This window comes from Crocuta crocuta, unplaced genomic scaffold, assembly GCF_008692635.1.
Source record: "Crocuta crocuta isolate KB4526 unplaced genomic scaffold, BGI_CrCroc_1.0 scaffold197, whole genome shotgun sequence".
In the NCBI taxonomy this organism is placed as follows: domain Eukaryota; kingdom Metazoa; phylum Chordata; class Mammalia; order Carnivora; family Hyaenidae; genus Crocuta; species Crocuta crocuta.
In genome coordinates, this window is record NW_027532002.1 from 2,560,571 (window position 1) to 2,575,481 (window position 14,911).

The 14,911-nt window shown below is 37.3% G+C and overlaps 1 protein-coding gene across 3 annotated transcripts in view; it reads left to right on the forward strand.

The window, feature by feature from the left end:
• The window catches only part of DPY19L1 (dpy-19 like C-mannosyltransferase 1), a 101,814-nt gene that overhangs the window by 41,372 nt on the left and 45,531 nt on the right, over positions 1–14,911 (forward strand). For all 3 annotated transcript variants that reach the window (XM_077775326.1, XM_077775327.1, XM_077775325.1), the window contains exon 7: positions 6,854–6,911. In XM_077775326.1, coding sequence (XP_077631452.1) covers positions 6,854–6,911 — 58 coding nt within the window. The remainder of the gene's footprint in view (positions 1–6,853; positions 6,912–14,911) is intronic.

Genomic DNA, 14,911 nt, shown 5'->3' on the forward strand with positions numbered 1-14,911 from the left:
CTCGTGGAAGAAAAGGCATTTTCTGATGACTAGCTATGTCTACAAAAAAATAGCCAGGATTTTCTGACAAGAGCTGAGAAGCATTAGACAACAGAGTAGAGACAGAGAAAGGTAAATATTCAAGAAGAGGAGGAAGAGATCAGAGACAGATCAGAGTGGCCACAGTGATACAGAGTAACAGGCATTAAATGTAGAGAAGTTCATAAAAACGTTCTCCTCAAAAAGCCACCCCAGTGCAAGAGAGAAAGGGAAAAGAGGCACAGGGAACCCTGAACCCTGTCTCTGTGAGTTAATATTCTAGGTGTGCCTGTGACAAAGGAGAACAAGTCAGAATGTTGGGAGAGAACTGTTATGGAATAGGGAAGTGAGAGAAATGAGCTCAGAGGGGCAGGCTTTCACGAAGGGTCCAGGATGGTGTCTGAAAGTAGCAACAGAGGAAGCAACTGGCCTGGCCTCTGAGCCTTGAGCCATTCAGGAGCATGGTGGTGTGAGGAGGGGAAGCTTCTTCTCAGAGGATGAGGTTTCAAGGCAGGAGAGGGAAGCATATGGGTAGAGGCTGAGGGTGCCGGGAAAGAAGTTGTTTACCATGGGATAGAGGTTCTGGAGGGCGCTGTAAAAGGTCTGGATGGGGAGTCAGGCAGTGTGATGGGTCACAGTAGAGGCTCCACTGAGCACATGACGCTGTTGATGAGCAGGAGTCTACATCTAGGCCAGTGATTAAGGACAGCAGTGACGTGAGGTGTGGGGTGTTTGACTGAAAGTGCTCCCCTTCCTTCCCCTAAAAGAAAAGAATGCCTTTTTGTGTTCGGATCCTTTTTATGTTTTCATTTACTCCTCAGATACCTTGTGACTCTGCAACAGGCAACGCTCTGGCCACGTTAGGCATCATGGCAGCTACCATGATGAATTGGGAAGTTCACAATCTAGTAGATAAAAGATTCTGCTTTTGGCTCTGGCAGAAAAATATTTAAATTAAAGGCATTAATTAGTTGCCTTTAATAGACTGGTGGGCTAAGCTGAGACCTTTCCTAGCCTTCCTGATTATCATTGTTGTTCCTTCCCTTTACTTTCTCTGGCTTTCCTTAGTGCCCCTGAGGAGCCAAAGAATCCGTGTGTAAGCTTAGGGGAAGATGTTCATTGGGCCCCCTGGCATTTCCTCATCTGGCTAGCAAGGGGCCTAAGCCTTACATTTCTAACTTGAGACTGAAATTCTCTTAATTCAGTAATTTCTACATTATTCTCTCATTTTCTCCTTCTTAAGCATCTGCACAAGAGTTATTTAACTCCAAGAGTTAGTTAATAACATTTTGAATGAACTGTGATTAGTTTTTCTATTTTTTGGTAAATGGAGGTAGAAACGGCAGTGATTAATGGAGCCCACAAAATATGATTGGTTTGAATCCATGCCACTTAAAGATGTCAGAAAGAAGAGAATTGTAAATTATTAAATGTCAGAACTGAAGAATAGTTTTAAGATCTTTTACATTCTTACCTGCTTATTTTATATCCAATGAAATTGAGGTTTAAAAGGTGAATGAGTAAATGTGATAAACGTTTAGCAACTTAGAATATTTTAAAATTTGCATAGTATGTGCTTTTGTATTTTCTGATAGTTGTTGGTAATATTGCAGAAGAAGCTTTTTTTCTTAACCACTAGAGAATGCTGAAATATCAACTGATCAACTGCAATGAGGAAAAAAAAATCAGTCTTAAGTTTTCTGATTATTACATCTTTTCTCTTTAGCAAAATAAAATGACCTATGTGGTAGTTTGTAAGGATCATAGGAGAGGGAGTTAATGCTGGGGGACGCTATTTTAGATTTGTTGCAAGTCACGTCATTTCAAAATGATTGTAACTCAGTTATTACTTGTGGGAAAGCAGATTTTGTTCTCCCTTCCGACTATATGGGGCACGAGTGTGTACTGGAACATCTGCCTCCCTGGTTAGTAAGCATAGCTGTTTGTGTTCATGGAAGATACTGGGCCATCACCTACGTTGTGATAATTTGGTGAAAAGGGAGTGTTTCTGCCTTTGGGAAAACGTCCAGTTCCAGAGCCCCACGGGTCGTATGGCAATTGTGTAAGCGGGGGAAGCCTTCTTGAGCAGACCGCATCATGAGTTTTGGTCGGGAGGTGAAACTGGACTTGTGATCCTTCTGTCCTTGCCCTCTTTTTATCCCCATCCCCATCCCTGTCTTTACTCTGCCATTAAAAAAAGTTCAATTCATAAAATTTCAGTTTTGACTCTTGTGCTATTCAGGGTATTTAAAAAAAATTTTTTTTTTAATGTTTTATTTATTTCTGAGAGAGACAGAGTGAGCAGGGGAGGGTCAGAGAGAGAGGGAGACACAGAATCTGAAACAGGCTCTAGGCTCCGAGCTGGCTGTCAGCGCAGAGCCCGACATGGGGCTCGAACCCACAAACTGTGAGATCCTCAACAGAGCCGAAGTCAGACTCTTAACCGACTGAGCCACCCAGGCGCCGCCAGGGTATTTTTAAAAGGGAATTTTACATTAATTTCTCAAATTGGTGGTGGTGTTTTCAGTCTTTCTTGTGTTTTAGGTTGTTTTGGATTATAATCAAATAATGATGTGTCTTTCCAGCCAGGTGCTCTGAGGACATAAAAAAAAAAATCATGTATATTCTCTGTATAGTCAAGGTACTATATATGTTCATAATATTGAGCTTATTGATTATCTCATTCAAATCATTGGTATGTTTTCTTTAGCTTATATGATCTGCCAAAATCTGAAAGTGCTAAAATATTATAGTATCCTCAGATTTTATTATATGCTTGTACTTCTAGAAGTTTTAACTCTAGTTATCTGACTGCTATGTTGCTTGTCCATAAAAGTTTTGTTTAAAGAAGTATAATTAGAATTGAATAAATAGAGGGGCGCCTGGGTGGCTTAGTCGGTTAAGCATCCGACTTTCGCTTGGGTCATGATCTCGCGGTTCGTGGGTTCGAGCCCCGCATCGGGCTCTGTGCTGACTGCCAGCTCAGAGCTTAGATCCTGTTTCAGTCTGTGACTCCCTCTCTCTCTGACCCTCCCCTGCTCACGCTGTCTCTCTCTCTCTCCTAGAAATAAATAAAACATTAAAAAAAAAATAATTGAATAAATAGAGACATACTATCTGACTGAATGGGCAGATTTACATCACATAAATGACAATTCTTCCAACATTATATGTAAATTTAATGACATTCTGATCAGAAAGCCAACACTTTTTGTGCATGGGAGGGGACACTGGTTAGAATTACCTTTAAAAATGTTAAAAAATAAGAGTACTTGAGGGTGGGGAACTTTACTTCTCATATGTTAAAATTACCAAAATGCGGGGTACTGGGGTGGCTCAGTTGGTTAAGTGTTGGATTCTTGGTTTTGGCTTAGGTCATGATCTCACATTTCATGAGTTTAAGCCCCTTTTTGGGCTCTGAGCTGACAGTGCAGAGCCTGCTTGGGATTCTCTCCCTTTCTCTCTTCCTCTCCCCTGCTCACTCTCTCTGTCTCTCTCAAAATGAATAAATAAACTTTAAAATAAAATTACTATAATGCTACAGGTATAAAAACACTGTGATATAGAAAATACAGAGTTAAATCAATTGGCTGGAAATAACAGATTCTAATATTGTAAGAAATTAAAGTATGATAAAGACTGAATTTCATTACACTGGAAAGAGGAATGTTTAATAAATGGTGTTAGCATAATTGGCTATCTGTGTCAGAAAGAACAAAATTAGGGCTTTATACATACATTTCTATGGATGAAAGATTTAAATGTAAATTACAGTGATACTGGAAGGTATTTTAGAACACTGTATCATTTTGAGGTAGGAAAGATCTTCACAGACAAGACAGGAAATGCAGAAGAAATAAAAAAAATATTGACATTTAACTACATAAAATTAATTACATAAACTTTTATATTTCTTTCTGGCAGAATACACCATAAATTATTCAAAAGAGTCACACATATGACAGTCAAAAAATTGATACCCTTAGTCTTTGGTTTTTTTTTTTTTTAATGTTTTATTTATTTCTAGGAGAGAGAGAGAGAGAGAGACAGTGTGAGCAGGGAACGGTCAAAGAGAGAGGGAGTCACAGACTCTGAAACAGGCTCCAGGCTCTGAACTGGCAGTCAGCACAGAGCCCGACGCGGGGCTCGGACCCACGAACCGCGAGATCATGACCTAAGCGAAAGTCGGATGCTTAACCGACTAAGCCCCCCAGGCGCCCCTACCCTTAGTCTTTGAATAGGAAAACAGACAATCCAATAGAAAAACAGACAAGAATGTAAACAGGCAATTCACAGAAGAGAAAATGCATATTGTCTCCAAAATCCATTACAATGATGCTCTGTATAAGCAGGAAGGACATACAAATAACAATGAGAAGAAAGTTACCACCTATGCAATGGGCAAAATATAAAAGGGTCCGGGCCCATGAGGTCTGTGTTATGGAGAAGCAGACCCCTCATATGCTGTGGTGGGGGTGCATGTGGACTGGTATGGCCTTTTTTGAAAGTTCACATTCTTTGATTTGGCAATCTCACAGTAAGGTCTGTCCTTTAGAAATGAAAGCACCAGTATATGCATATACAAGGATACTTATTTTAATGTGTTTTTAATTAATTAATTATTTTATTTTAGAAAGAGTGTGAGCAGAGGAGAGGGGCAGGTGGGCAGAGAGAGAGAGAGAGAGAGAATCTTAAGCAGAATCATAACCCTGGGGTTATGACCTGAGCTGAAATCAAGAATTTGACGCTCAACCCACTCAGCCACCCAGGCATCCTTTTAGCGTGTTTTTATTATAGTAAGAAATTTTAAAAATATCAATATGTCTGAAAATAGGGAAAGGACAGAACAAACTACAGTACATTTATATGATGCAGTATTTGACATCTATTAATAAGAATGTCTTGAGTTACATGTATTGATTAGGAATAATCTTCATAACAGATTGTTGAGAAAAGGAACAAATTTATTTGTATGGATTTAGGAAAAGATTTGGGAGAATGGACACACACACAAATGTTGTTATTGTTTATCTTAGGTGAATAGAATTGGGAGAAGGGTGGCAAGGAGACCAATTTTTAAACTATATAGACCTTTGCGTTTTCTGTTTTTTCGGAGTAAGTTCAAAATATTAATATTTATTTATTTAAACCCATAACTCTTGCTTACGTTTTCTGAAGTCTCATGACTTTCAGTGAAACGCAGGGTTGGCCTGTTTGCTGGTCTTTTTAAGAAGACATGCTGAGCCTCCAAGGGGCGAACCCTGGCTTTCCCTCTCTGGCCTGTACTACTTTCCGGCTCCTTTGTGTGTCCCTCTTATTTCTGTGGTTCATCACTGTAGCCATTTTCTGGCCAGTATGCTGTTTCTTTGCCCCTTTATAGTTCATTTGTGCTGATTCATCCTGGTTGATAGTTGGTGGAGAAAAATGACACAGTTCTTCCATTAGTGTCCTATAAGTGTATGGTCTTCAAGGTCCCATGATCCCGTAAGATTGCTCAGCAGTCCTGTTTTCCCTCATTAGCTCTGTTCTTAAATGCACATGGTGTTTCAGACAAGCCTCTTCCTTCAAACTTTAAGCACTGCCATTTCTTCTCTAGAGCAGCAAGGGAGGGGCTCAAGACTCTGTAGGGAAAATGGCAATGCCGTAAACTACATGCTGCTCTGAACATGCAAACTTAACCTTCCTCTTGTGCCAATGCTGATTGGCCACCTGTGCTGGGGAGGCCAGCCCTTCTTATCTCCTTCTGGGGGTGGGGTGTGGATGGTGTGTGTGCTCCTTCCTTGGACTATCTCTGCCATCTCATGTATCTCCTCTGTTTCCTCATTCATTCATCTCCAAGAGTAAGTACCATGGCCTAGAATACCTGTGTCTGTTTCTTCTTACCTTCCTGACTTGTCTGTGTTATACACATACTTGTTGGGTAGATAGAAGGAAGGAAGGCTATTCAGGTACAATAATGAGAAAACAGCATGAGCTAAAGACTGTAGAAGACCTCAAGAGTAAAGATGAAAGAAATGACGGAATAAACTGGAAACAGCCTTTTTATCCCCTGTCTGGATGGGAGGAGAGTGCGGGGACACGTATTACTCTTACCTAAGCAAATGAAGGTTTAATTGTTATGACTGCCAAACTATGGCATTGTGATTTCTTAGCTAGAGTTAGAAGCCTGATGGCTATATTTTGATATTTGTGTTCTTTTACAAGTTTTGAAAACAGATGGAAGGTAAAAACTTTATCTGTAAGCTGGTGTTTGCCAAGTATGTTCTATAGGAAAGCTTGGGATGGAGTTTGGAAAATACTGAATTAATCAAATCTTTAATGGGCTGGCATGCTTTCTGAATTTCCAAGAGTAGGAGACCGTATGGTGTTTTCTGCCATAATGACCACTGAGCCTTTTTCTGCACTTTTCTCCTTTTCTTTCCGGAATCTGTTATCTTATGTCTTCAGAAAAATAGTTTGAGAACTCCTGGACGACAGGAGTGGGACTAAATAAGTACATGGTACTAAAGAGTGAAAAAAAAAGAGAAAAATATCAGGTTGTTTCATGCCCAGTAACGTGACTGTTCACAATTTTTATTCCCCGTCAATTTGTGTGGGTTTTTTTTTTTGTACAGTTTGAAGATGGAAAATGACTTTTTAAAAATGAAACTTATTTTGACTAATGTTACTCTAAAGGGAATGAACTATTTATTTTGTAAATAAGCACAGTAGAGTTCTCTTGTGGCTAAAACCTTGCATAGTACTAGAAGTTTATCATCTTATGATATTTCAGAGTTTCATTAGGATTGGCCTGGATTCCGTTATTTGAGTTATGTTTTCTTATCCACTTTTCCAGCGGCAGCCGGTTAGGAGGCCTGGTTACAGTGCTGTGCTTCTTTTTCAATCACGGAGAGGTACGTAGTCAACAAATACTTTCAGAATCTTTAGGGGATTGTACTTTTAGAAATGCAAGTTTCTTCTTTAGGTAGCCAATCAAGTGTTTAAAAAAATTTTAGGTTATTTTACTTCTAGAAATACAGGTTTCCTTTTAAAATTTAATTTTCTTAAAATTTAGTCTATAGTAGCATTCTTTAAGTGCTTGATCTTGTTTTAATTCAAATTTTACATTAGCATTTATTTTAAGCTAACTTTTCATGAATATTATATCTTTTATGTCATGTATCTCTTAATGATTTGAAACAATATGGGTCTGCATCAGTTCTTTATATAATTTAAAAGTGTGGAAGTTCATGTACAGTGGTAATAGAAATAAGCCAGCCATGGATATAGTTAACTTCCTTGTGTAGGGGTAACTTTTTTTTTTTAAGTTTATTTATTTATTTTGAGAGAGAGAGCAAGAAAGAGCCTGAGCAAGGGAGGATCAGAGAGAGAATCCCAAGCACGCTCTGTGCTATCAATGCAGAGCCTGATGCAGGGCTCCATCTCACAAACTGTGAGGTCATGACTTGAGGTGAAATGGAGTTGGATGCTTAACCAGCTGATCCACCCAGATACCCCAGGGGATAACTTTGTGTTGTCAGAGTTATACACTGTATTTCTATTTTAATGCATCTGTTAAACTTGGATGTATTTTTAAGTCTCCTTTGTAGAATATTATATTATACATGTAAACTTGCACTTCTCCAAGGGTTTTCTGAAGAGAACACCATTGTAAAAAGTATTGACTCTGCCTCCAGGCTACCTGTGTTCAAATCCTGGCTCTGCTGTATATGGGCTTTGTGACCTGAGCAAATCATTAACCTCACCTGCCTTAGTTTCATCTTTGTAAATGGGTGTAATGATGTTACTCATCTCATGGGATTATTGGGGAGATTAAATGAACTCATGAGTGTAAAGCATCTAGAACAGTGTTTGGCACGTAGTACCTGTTATGTAACTGCTACCTTTTATTATTAATAACTTAGTTTAGATTAAATTCTAATATAAATTCAGGATGCCAGTGAAATCCTTCCACTGAATCAATTGTAGTTGTAAATGTATTTCTATTAGTAGATCTCTATCTGGGTTTCTTTCATGGTAAATTTTGTATGAGGGAAAGAAAAAAAATTCAGCTTGTTTTGTGTGAAGTAACTCAGTCCTTTTCTGCATTTATAAACTCAGTGTCTACAGTATTTGAATATGCATACATTACAAAGCCCTCAGAGTAATCATACTAAAATGCAACTGTAGGGTCAAGGTTGAGTTTTTTTTTTTTTTTTTTTTTTTTTTTTTTATTGTTCAGCAGGTTACTAATGTGTATTGAACTAACACAGGCTTAGTATTTAGAATCACAGAAACTTAGAGCCAGAGCAGCTTTAGAGATTAGAACATTTGAGACAAATCATTGCAGCATTGTTTGTCTGACTTTTGAGCAAAAAAAAAAAATGTGTTTTTACCTCTGCTTGACTGTGGATGCTGTTCAATGTCATAGTATGGACCATGGGACATGTGGAAGCACAGATCTGGGGAGAATGACCTAAGAATTCAGAAATAACTACTTAACCACGGAGGAAAGGAGCACTGAGTGTTCACTGTACGATGTTGAAGGAAAGAGTTTATAGAAAAAGTTGAAGCCAAAGTGCAGTTTTAAAGACGACTGTTAAGCAGAAAGGTCTGTTGTGTTACCCTCAGTCTAAACTAGAGGTTGTCAATTCCTGATCTTATATTTTTCTTACACAGTTTTGATACTCACATAGCATGGACATCATTCCTTACAGAGTCTTTTCAGTTTATACCAATGAAATTTGGACCGTTCAGTTCATTTTTCAGGTTGAAAGACTTTCCTTTTGATACTTTTTGGCTACTTAGTGTGTTTAAACATGCTTAGACATCACTTTCTACTTAGGAAAGGGTAAACTAAATGTGACAAGAATTAGAATTGCAGTTTTACTGAAGTAGTGAAATAGATAATTGTACTTAATCAGTAACGTAGCTTTAGAGTAGAAAAATGACCATTTTGAGTAAAGACCATTTTGTCTTTACTCAAAGACATGGACATTCTGAGAATAAACTGCAGTTTTGGGTAAAATAAGGGTGAGAACTTAAGTAACTAAAACCATTTATTTTATAATTTAGTATTTATTTTGGTTTTCAGACTGTGTGATTGTCAGACCCTGGTTTTTTTTTCCTGAATTTTAAAAATGTTGTCCAAAGTCTATAATTTTTATGAGAGGGAAGCATCTACTTGGGTCATACCTATTCATGTGTTTAGTGACCTGTTCTAGAGCCTCAGGGTGTTTTGTTCACCAGAATTGCTGGTGGTTACTAATTGGTACCCCTCTTTCTTAGAAGAGGCATCTTAATTACGCAAGTGAGTGGTTTATATGCCAAAAAATAGTTATGAATTGTTACTTGCTTTTAAATTCCATTTCCATTCTTGCTCTCTACTTGAGTCTAAGATGGTATATGATATGTTTTTGAAACTAGCCTTTCACTCAGATGGTTTTTACAAGGGAATATTTTGGCCTTAACAAAAGAACTACAAACTGTGTAATATAAAAGAATTAATCAAGTGATCTCAAAGAGAAATTTAAAACCTCCAAATCTGAAACCTGTGAAAATACAACAAAGGACTTATTAATTGCTTAGAGTAATAATAATATTGAGCTTGCACATTTCATCGTAAAAATTATGTAGATGTTTTCACTTACCAAGCTTTTTTTTATTATTGAATGTTGATTCTGTCCCTATTGAGAATTACTGCTAAGATGAAAGCTAACAGTTTTGCTCTGCCTTTTAAATCCTTCCTAATTACAAGATCAGATGTATGCTGCATGGGTTTTTATTGCAGGATTTTTAGCATACTGATTGAAAAGCATTTAGAGGAGTGTATTAAAAAAAAACCTAAATACAATATTTCTCTTTAATTTTGGACTGTTAAAAATTCATTATATGTGAAATGGGTTTGTTTAGCTTTTTCATGATGAGATTTTTAAAAAGTTATTACCAAGCATGATTAATGGTGTTTTATATAAAACATGTTCACAGATAAAATGATAGGCACATGTAAGGAGGAAAATCCTTTTTTTTTTGAAACCAAAGTAAGTAATTCAAAGTAGTAGGAAAGGTTTGCTTTAGAGGCGTATCTAATTAACCTTTTTTTTATATATATATATTACCCGTAATATATTTCTAACCCATATTAGTTTCTTAAATATTTTTGAACTGCACTGAGATAATGTACATGTTCCTAATTAGTTATTGACATAATTATGTTATTTAAGACTTGGAAAGCAGTTCTTAGACCACTTTGAAAACAGTCTCATTAATCCTTGGGATGTTCTTGTATGGTAGATAAGTAGTAGATAATAACATTCTAGTTTGCATAATAATTGGAAGCAGTAAAAGGTTAAGTGTTTGGCTCAAGGTTGCTCAGCAGGGACAGGATTCTAAGTTTTCTGATTAACCAGTAACCTCTCCAAACTTCTCTCAACTCAGATAACTCTTAGAAAAGGGAGTAGGATTTCAAAGATAACACAACAGTTTATCTTTCACAAGTAAAAAGTAAAGAGATATTTCCTTGCTAATTTGTGGAACTTTTTCTCTTTACTTTCTCTTCTCTCTTCCTTTCTTTTTCTCTTTCTTCTTCCCTCTCTTGCGATGGTAACATTTTGGCCAGGACATTTATTCTGGGTCTTCTGTTTCTTCAACTCAGTTAAAACAGTGTATACAGAGGGCTCATTGTATGCCAGGTACTTGTAGATGCTGAGGATATGTCAATATGTCAGTAAAACAAAGACCCTGTCCTTGTGGATAAGCATCTGAAGGTGGGAGAATCCTGGCTTATTTGGAAAGTAGCCAGGAGGCCATTGTGACAGGAGCAGAGTGGAAGGGTGGAGACCAATTAGTGATGGGGAGCAGATGTGGAAGAAGCCAATTCTGTAATACTTGTTGGTTCTTTTGGAGTCCATTGTAAGGTTTTTTTGGAGTAAGTGGGAAGGACATTGAGGAGTTACATGCAGGAGAGTGATGCAGTTTAAATTATTTTTTTACATTGATTTGGAAAATTGTACAAGTGTAAGATGTGTTTATTCAGGCTATTGAGAGGTGTGTTTATCAATTTGTGAATTTACATTAAAATTGCATTAACTCCAAAATTAAAAAAAAAAGTGTTCTGATCTTAGGTGGGAATGTGTCTATATTGATGAGATTTGAAAACTGCCTATAATATGGTAGAAAACTAGCCCCTTGATGACCTGGGCCCTGCTGGGTGTCAGCACTGCCAGGCTCTTTTTTTTGCTTAGGTCCCACTGCCTTTCCCCCTCTACTTCCCAGAAAGGACCACTCCTTTTCCTTCCCCAGAGCCTTTGTTCATGCTGTGCCCTTTGCCCTGCAAACTCTCCCTTTTTACCTCCAAGCCATCCTTCACATCTGGACATTTGTGTTTGGGTTTCAGTGATATTTTTCATCCTGCAGATCTGGGGTTCCATCTGGTATACTTTTTCTTTGGTCTTGAGAACTTTATTTAGCGTTGTGGTGCAGATCTGCTGCCAACAAGGTCTCTTAGCTTCTGCCTGTCTAAAAATGTCCCTACTTTCCCTTCTTTTTTTGAAGTGTATTTTTGCTGGATAAGAATTCTAGGTTGATAGCTTTACCTTTCAGCACTTCAAATGTTATCCTGTTGTCTTCTGGTTTCCATTGTTTGATGAGGAGTCAGTTATCATTCTTATTGTTACTCTGAATGTAATAAGTCTCTTCTGCAGTGGTTTGAAGACTTTCTTTTTATATATGGTTTTCATTGTTTTGATGGTAATAAACTTAGGTATGGTCTTCTTTGTATGTGCCCTGCTTAAGGCTCACTGAACATCTTTGTTCCATGGGTTGATTTTTTAAAATCAGTTTTGGAAAATTTTTGGTTAATATCTTACCTTTAAGTATTTTGTGTTTTACATTCACTTCTTTGAGGATTCTAATTCTGTGTATTTTTGATGTTGTTCCATGAGTTTTTGATACTCCCTTCCTCTTTTTTTTTTTTTCATGTTTTTTTTCTATCTTTGTCTGTATTTAGATATTTTCTCTTGCCATGTCCTTGAGTTCACTGGTACTTTATTCTGATACATTCAATCTGCTACTCAGTCTGGTGGATTTTTCATTTAAGATATTGTGAATTTCAATTTTAGAGTTTCAGTTTTTTTCTTGAGCTTCCATTTCTCTGTTAAAAATTCCCATCTGTTCACCCATTCTAGCTATCTTCTTCCATAAATTTTAAAACCTAATTATTATTAGGTTAATTCCAACATATATGTTGTCTGTGGGTTTAATTCTGTTGACTAGAGTTTATCTCTTGATTGCGGGTCCTGTTTTTCTGCTATTTTGCATGTCTCATAGCTTTCTATCTTATGTAAGACATTTTGTATGAAAAAATGATAAAGCCTGAGCTAGATAATTGCTTTCATTTGTTTTTTCTTTTTCCCAGAAAAGGAACATCTTTTCCTGGGTCAGTCATGGGAGGTGAGGCCCTGAGCATCTGGATCTCACCATGAGTTCTGCTTTAGCTGGACGGGACTGTAGTTTCTATTGTTTTAGTTCTGTCTCCAACTTTGGCTCTATTTCCAACTTCCCAGACACTCAGCCCAGGGCATTAGCTCTTTGATCTTACCAGCATTTGAGTTGGGAGGGGGGGGGGTTCATTTTTAGCCTTTTAGTTACTTTCAGACAATCTCTGAATTCAACTTCAGCAAGTTCCTGGAAGCTAAGCATTGTGTGAGATTGTGAGATCTCTGCTTTTACGCCTCCCCACTGCTGCCTACTCTGCCATATTTGTGTGGTGTGTGTGTGTGTCTTCAGGGTGGGTGTGAGGGGGAAAATTGTCAAAAAGATTTATTTTTGTGTTGTGGTTTTTCCAGATTCCAGTTTATGTTGTTACAAGTCTATCTGTTTTATATCTGGCCCCAGCAAAGACTGTCTGTGGCAGGTCCATGCCTAAATTATGCAGTTGTTCTCAGGTGTAAAGGTAGAGCCAACAGATGTTCTGTATCTTCTTTTGGGCTATATCTAATTTCCATTGTACGTTTTGTCCTAAAAAGGCAGTACCAAAAAAGTACATGTTTCGGTAATTTTTTTCTTCAGCTTTTTATTTGGAAAAATTAGCATACACATTGTTCTAGATTCACTTCATTTGCCAGTTTTAATATTTTTCCACATTTGCTCTCTCTCTTATACACACTCCTATACACCACAGGCATTTTTCTAATCCGTTTAAACTAAGTGCAGACATGATGACATATATTTATGTTAGATTAATTCCTAAAGATTTTGTGGGGAGTTTTGGTACTATTCTCTGCCTTTGATGGGGCCCCATTGNAGAATTTGGACACTTAACTGAGCCACCCAAATGCCCCTTTTTTAAATTTTTGTAATGTTTATTTATTTTTGAGAGAGAGAGGGAGAGAGAGAAAATGAGCCTAAGCAGAGGGGCAGCAAAGAGAGAGTGAGAAAGATTCCCAAACAGGCTCCACAGCCAGGGCAGAGCCCAACATGGGGCTTGAACTCATGAACCATGAGATCATGACCTGAGCTGAAATCAAACCCCAGACACTTAACTGAGCCACCCAGCCGTCCCCAATTAGTGGAAAATGACATATATTTATTTATTTTTAAATGTTTATTTACTTATTTTGAGAGAGAGAGTGAACAGGGCAGGTGCAGATAGAGAGAGAGAGACAGCATCCCAAGCAGGCCCTGCGCCATCAACACAGAGCCTGATACAGGGCTCGAACCCACAAACTGTGAGATCATGACCTGAACAGAAACCAAGAGTCAGACACTTAAGCGACTGAGCCACCCAGGCACCCCAAATGGAATTTAGAGACCACAAGCAGGGTCCTTGGTGAACTCACTGGTATTAGGATATAATTATTTTTAGCTTTTAGCAGGCCAGTAAATATACTTTTAAAAAATCATTGATTCCTACTGATTCCTCCAATAATTATTTTAGGGTTCTTCTTTACTTTCCCCACTCCATATTTGTATCTTCCTCTTTCCCCCAATTTAAATAAATTTACTTATTTGCTTTATTCTATTATATACATGGAATAGCTTCAAATTTCGTATACTCATCCAATAATAAATTTGCTAATAAGTAAGGCTCAAGATTTTTTTTGCAGATCTTTTTCTTGTAAGAGTATATTCTACTAAGGTTATATACTCAGTTTAAAAATTAAACAATTCAAAAGTTATTTGAATTAATTTTGTTTCTCTATGTTATTAATTTGATAATACAATTAAAATCCCTTGTAGTTTATACTGCCTTTATAGCTTGACTAATATTTTCATACTATAGACAGAGGTGTAGTTTACAACCACATGGTAAAGGAGATGATACTATTAGCATATTGTCAGATAATATTTTATGTTTTAAACGAGTGAGAAATGGTCAAGTTTGAGTCACTGCAGTAATAGTTGGAGGCATGAAGATGTAATTCTTGCTTTTCCAAGAAAGGTTACTGATTTCACAGATATTTTGTGTATAACTAGGATAAGATATACTGTTATTCTGAAAGTTCAGACAAAAAAGATAAGTCTTTCCATAGAATCAGCAGAAATTCTTTGTTAAAGTAGTAAAACTTAATGCTAGCAATTATATATTACTGCAACATTAAGTCTTGGGTGAGCCAAAATTGTGTTACCAAGTCAAATTGACATATATGACTGACTGGTAAATTGGGCAGCATATCAGTACATGGTTCAGAAAGAGACAAAAACACCAAGAAAGGTACTTGGCTTATTATCAAGATGCAACACCATCAGCCACACAAAGCCCATGCCGAGCTAAAGGTCTGCTAAGTAGTGGCACTGCCCTAAGTAACATCGAAGAGATGTTCACGTTGTGGTTGCTACACCTAACATCTTTTATGGTTAGCATCTAAGGAATAGAATTTTTTTTAAGTTTACTCTTTTGAAAGAGAGAGAGAGA